At 37.6% G+C, this 6,515-nt stretch overlaps 1 protein-coding gene across 1 annotated transcript; it reads right to left on the bottom strand.

Annotated features, from left to right (window-relative positions):
* Positions 1–6,504, bottom strand: LOC133331442 (nucleoporin Nup188-like; the record flags this gene model as incomplete). Its single annotated transcript, XM_061539834.1, has 8 exons — positions 1–967; positions 1,035–1,248; positions 1,502–1,656; positions 1,721–4,741; positions 4,935–5,044; positions 5,104–5,275; positions 5,336–6,187; positions 6,244–6,504. Coding segments are annotated over 8 exons (5,736 nt in total), but the record flags the coding sequence as incomplete, so codon positions are not given.
* Between the last annotated feature and the right edge of the window lie 11 nt (positions 6,505–6,515).

Raw genomic sequence — 6,515 nt, 5'->3', positions numbered from 1 at the left:
ATGTTTCAGTTCAGCTTTAATCATTTTGACAAATGACAAAGAATAGATTGGACATAAAATGTAAATAATCTTCTTCAACAAATTGTATATAAGAGAGGGCACTGTATTTCGGTTCTTCGGGTGGGAAATAGATATCTTCTTCTTCCTCTTGCAATTCCAACATGGCACTGGCCTCGTCGGCAATATGTACACGTTTAGTATAATCATCATCGTTAGCATCACCGGGACGTCGTAGAGGTGGACGTGATAAAGCCGGTGTTGAGGCAGCTGGAGGTTGTTGGATTTTACTAGTCGCACCACCACCTATTGGACTTATAATGCGTGACATTTCAAAACCTCCGCCCGATGGTCCGGGGGTACGTTGTTGCTGTTGTTGTTGCAAATGTAAACGTCTGACAACATTTACCCGTAAATCCGAGGATGGTGGTTTACGTTGTATCTCGGGAGGAATACGTTGCATGTTCACTGTTGCAGCACTCTGGGACGTACTAGCACCACTACCATTCAAATCTTTATCCGAATCAACTTCTTGCATCAGGACTTGACCATGTTTACGACGATGCCAAATTTTGTTGTGTTCCCTAAAGTCCACCACAACCTTCTTGCGTACAAATTCATGATATGACAACAGCTCACTACTTATTTCACGGCGTATAAGTTGTTTTTCACGGGTCGGTAGACTGGGATTCTTTAGAGCCAGTAGACTTTGTGATGCTGCCAGTGTTAGTATATGTTCCAAGGCAACCAAACACAATTCACCATCTAAATTCGAAAGCAATTCATTTGGGGGACAATTAATAGATGAAACTGAGGCCACTGAAAGAGATTTGGAAAATGGCCGCGAAGAGATATTGTGAGCTTGTGGGGATTTGGTAATGCTTGTATTGCCACTGCTGGTAGCAGAACCACCTTGTCGACACACTTCTGGGAGAACATTGAGGGGAACTTCATGAAAACCATAATTTTGCTATGACAAGAAGAAATACATTTGTTTATGATATTATTTTTAAAAGTTATCAAGAAAAAGTACTTACCAAATTCAAAACCTTTGTATAGACACCCACAATACTAAGAACAGTTCCAAATGTAAGATGCACAGCATTCTCACTTAATTTGGGAGCACCAAAGCATATCTCAAATATTGGCTCCCACTTGAAAACCGCAAATTCTGGTTCACATATCAAATCGACCAAATTGGGACTAAATGCTTGCAGACACTTGACGCATAAGATGATGATCTCGGTTAGGCTAAAAAAGACAGAATAAATCAATTTATAAAACCTTGTTGTTTTTTAGTCCTCTAAAAATATTCATCAAAAAGATCTAAGCCCTCATAGTCCTTGAAAAAATATTCGTTAAAAACATTTAAGTTCTCATAGTTCTTAAAAAAATATTTTTGAAAATCCATGCCTTGAAAAAGTACTTTTTTAATTCACACTTTTATGACATCCACGATTTGTTTTCTCCTAAACTCAAAATATTTTTTTTAACTGTTACTTACTCATTAAAAGCCGTTATGGCCTCATCTACAAGCCCAGCACTTTCCGAATCACGTATAATTTCCAATTGGGAACGACGTCCAGCAATTAATAACTTCAAGTTTTTAGGTTGATGGAACATGGCTATGGCATGGCTTAAGAGTATTTGGACTGACCGCTATAACAAAAAATGAAAACATTATTTTAATATAAATAAAAAAATCCTCGAAAGTATAACTCACCATCAAATTAAAAAGTGATTGTGAATGTTCCAAACGCCATTGTTTTTCGAATAACACCAAATTGGAGAGTAATGTGGAACAACTTTTTATTAAACGCATTGCCGACGGCTCCAATGATTGTTTACTTAGCAGCAAGGAATCCACTAAATATTCTTCATGGATACCCACAAATTGAAGAGTTTCCTTAAGGAAATGATATGAATGTTTCTGAAACAGTATTGTAACCAATTCAATGCCCCGGGCATAAATTGGCCACCATTTGTGTACCGTCCAATCACTATCCTTCGGCTGCAAGGAATAATTTGCCTCCAATAACTCTTTGGGTGGTAGCAGCTTCAACCACAAATAATCTCCAACATCACAGTGTAAAAATTCTGCCGAACAATTGCCTTTGGCAAAGACAATCAGAACATCCAGCAGCTCCACAGATAATTGTTGTTTATTGTGCAGCTGTAAAATGGAACCAGTGCAACTGAGCAAACGTTGGAAGACTTTATTAGTAATAAATGGTAAATCCCAATTACCAAAACCATCATTGTGGAATATGGCAGCAATGGTTTTCAAAAGATTCAAACACAAGATCAAAGAGTTTGAAGATGAGAGGGGATTGCGTTTAAGCTCCTCACTGGATTTTTTGCTGTTGATCTCAATTTTCACACAATTCTCGAGGTTGTGTAATTCCGAGCAAATAATATTCACTACCGAATGTAAAAACATCATTGACAGCGATGAGTCTTCCGTTAATTCTTCCGACAATAAATCGGCACATTTTATGGCTATCGAGAGGCATGCCTCCTTGGCTCGAACATGTAAATCGGCGTAACAAGAAGCCACTTTGGCCAGTAGATTATTTAATTGTTTCAAGGTGTTGCGATGTTCCTCCGAAGATTCGGTATAGGCATGTTTAAAACCCAATATGATGAATAAATATAATTCCGAAATGATTATCAGAGGCCTAAGGTCTTCTACATATTCTGCTCTTTCCACCAAAATGTTGAGCGTCTTCTGGGCCAACAGCTTAAATTGTTTGCGAGGAATTTCCATAAAGGCGGGTTGTTTCTTAAGCAGTATTAAAAGAAAGCTTTTAAACGCTTGCAGACGACACAGCCATTCCGGCATTTCTTCAGGATTAAATTCATGTGGCTTCTTCACTGCCGTTCTGGGTAAATCGAAAACAAAATCTATCCATTTTTCAAAATGTGGTGCGTCAAAGAGTTTGGCTACCACTTTCTTTAAATCACTGTTCGGTTTGTGATGATTGGAGAATATCTCAATACCCAAAATATTCAGCAATTGGGTATAGGCCTTGACATTGGATTTATATTCCCCAAACAGGGGTTTACACAATTTATTCCAGAAGTTGTCCTTTTGCGCCAAGGAGTCCACCAATATTTGCATATTCTGTTTCCACAGCATGTGATACAGATTCATGATTTTACTCGGCAATGTCTGTTCCACAATTTGTGGATCTTTACTAACCGCCTCCAAGTAATCCTCCATGTAGGTTACAATACTGTCGGATATTTGTGTATCGCTTTCTTTGCCAAAAATACGCTTCTCTTTGTTGTAGTTGACTTTGAAGAAAGCCTCTGTGACACCGGGTTGTTTGGCAATACACGATTCCACCAGTTCCAATATGGCAATTTTAATGGAATCGATTTCCAATTCATCGGGTAATTTTTGCAGGAAAGTCATACGTATTTGATCCGCCTCCATATCCAAGCAGGCCAGCAGAGACATATTAAATTCCAAGGCAATTCTTTTCAGCAATCTACACGACAATATGGGTAGCCATCGGTCGAAAATGTTACTCATATAACGTGTTACTACGGGGATAATGCGCAGAGTGTCTCTCTGCTTGGGCTGTGTATAAATCATTGCCTCCAATGGTGACAACTCAGATGAATCAAAAATTGTGGATTTCAATTTTAAAACCTGCATTAGAATACGCATGGATAAGCGGACCAACAACACCAGGCCATGGCTTTGTTGTATCATCCAATTCGATTCCATTTCCATGCAATGTTGCAGATAAGCATTACCCAAGGCCACAAAACGCAGCAGAATTATACCATTTTCCATATTTAACATGGAGTAGACGCAAATGTCTCGCAATAAAAGTTGATCCTTTGGTACTTCCTTATCCTTTTCCAAGGCGGTAAACTCATCCAGAATATCACATATAAAACCCATAATCTCGGCATAAATTGTATACTTTTCCTGCTGGGATTTGAAACGCCAAACGTGCAAGTGGGGGAAAACATCACGAAGCAAAAATATCAAACCGGGAATTTCCACTTGAAAATATTTTCTCCTTTGCAATTTCGTATAGGTCCTAAGGAAACCCAAATAGGCTTGTAAAAATTCAAAACTTTCACGTTTCTTCTCGACATCAACCAAATAGGAACCAACCAACAGGGAATCAAAACAGGAACCATGGGCATATTTTTTATAATCTCCCAGCGAATCGTTGCTTATCACCGGTAAAATAGATAAATTTATGACACGTATAAATATTTCAGCATCCGCCAAGGGCAGCAAGGCGGTACACACATTCAATGCATTGGCCAATAATTCGATGGGTGGTTTCTGCAAAGCCTTAAATTTGTTTAACAAATCGATGCACATTTCAGTGGGATGAACCATTTCAACACTAATTCCTTGCAATGATTTGGTTTTCTTCAAGGCGGCATGTAGGTATTTTAAGCCTTCGTTAACACGTCGAACACGCTCCGTATTTTCATAATCACCATGATAATGCATTGTCTCAGTCAGCAGGGAATTAATTTCATGATGTAAAACATTAAAATAATTCACTGGCAAACGGAAGTGAACACAATAGCCTTCGGGACGACCCAATACAGTGGCTTGGGTACCCTCGGGTAGATAGAAATCAATACGAGGAAATGGTTTAACGGTGTGTCCCAAAACATAATCATCACCTCCTAGGGGTTTTAAATGGAATCGAGTTTCATCATAGACATCTGTGAGTATGGGCAAGGATTCGAGATTTTGTCTGACCTAGAAAAACAAAGGAAGAAGAAAATATATTTAAGAGATTAAGGATGATTTTGTAAAGAATTTTTTAAACATTTTTTCAAGGACGACATATAAGCCTGGATTTCTTACAATTTTTCAGGGTACAAAAATTGTACCATGAGGAGGGTTTTGGTATCATTGAAACACAACATTATAAATTAAAAATTATACTTACATAATTTCCCATACCAGCCTTAGTCAAGGCTGTGGCTATCATAGAAAGATGGGCGAAATCTAATGGGAACATTTCCAATAATGTGTCATAAAGCGAACGAACTCCTCCCTCTAAGAAATAAATTGGATATAATTAATTAATAGCATTATTAAAATCATTTTTTACTAACCCTCTTGTGAACAGAATTCCTTAGCCAATGTTGGCCAACTTAATAGCTCACAGACAAGTTCATAAATAAATGGATGTTTCGAGCATGAGCCATCACCATCAAAATATTCACACAATTGGCTTAACATATTATAAATTGTTTTTCGAACAATTCTCGAGACCATGGAATCATCCTTAAGAAACAATTAAAAATTTAAAAATAACACCAAGTAGAGAATTTAATTTCCTCTCACCATAAACATTGAATTTGATAGTAAATCATGTAGAAATTTAAAACAATTCAAATCCACTGCTCTTTTACCCATTTTACGGCAACGCATTAAATGTTCCTCATTCTCGGCTGCTTCCGTATATTGGATTTGCATTAGCATCCATGACATAAGCATTGGACCATTTTCCGGATGATGACACATACCGGTAACATCTTTATCCAATTCCTTAAATACACTATTGGCCAACGGCTTTGAGTCACCGCTGTCTCTCTTAAAGTCCAGACATTTAAGAAATAGCGCCAACTCTGCATAGGCCAGACGTGTTAACAGTTCAAAATGTAAAGCATTTGCAGAGGCATTCAGATAACTTTGCTGCCTACCAAAGGAATGTTGTTTAAAACAATAAAATAATCTTTTAATTTCTTGCGCATTGAAATGTCGATGATCACACAGTAGGATGATGATATGCGAAACTTCTATAATTTCTCGTGCATTACGTTCTGACCAATTAACCAATTTCGATTGATAATTGAAAAATTCACGATTGGTCAATTTATGGGGTGGTGCCTCATTTATCAAATGTTCCAATTGTTTGATATAAGATTCCCTTAGCTTATCCATGCCGATCTTATTGACAATTTGCTTATACTCATTGTGATATGGATGGTTGGGAACACGGTAAAAGATCAATAGATTTTTTACAATTTTCAATACAATCAAACGTTCCAAGGTGTAGTAACCCCAAATATCATCCAGTAATTGGGTCATATTATTTTCGGTTGATATGAGTGTAGTTAGGGAGCTGGCTGAACCGCGATATTCATTGGCCAAATAGAAGCATAAGATTTCCCAACATTGCACTGATTCGAGATCCTGTAAAAGTGATAACAAATTAAATAGTTTCCTTGTAGTGTTTTGAATTTACCCACCAGTAATTCCTGCAAACGTATGGTAAATGGCAGTAGCTTCTCTTGTTTCTTTTCCGCCAACAACTTTTCCAAAGTTGTTTTGGAATCATTCGATGTCTTAAATTGCAAAAGGCCATCCTGTAATTCTTGGCTTACATTTGTTAGCTCTTCCAAGACAGTGCTTTCAGGTGTTTCATGATGTATGCCCGACACCAGCTGCCATAATTTCTTCCAGTCAGTTCTGTAAGGGAATATAATACCATTATTTAGATTCTTGGGAATAATTTAGGTTT

This window comes from Musca vetustissima, unplaced genomic scaffold (genome assembly GCF_032173495.1).
Source record: "Musca vetustissima isolate MV318-11 ecotype Yass unplaced genomic scaffold, APGP_CSIRO_Mvet_v1 utg102770, whole genome shotgun sequence".
Taxonomy (NCBI): domain Eukaryota; kingdom Metazoa; phylum Arthropoda; class Insecta; order Diptera; family Muscidae; genus Musca; species Musca vetustissima.
Note: the sequence above shows the minus strand (reverse complement) of the source record. Positions and strands in the feature narration are given on the sequence as shown.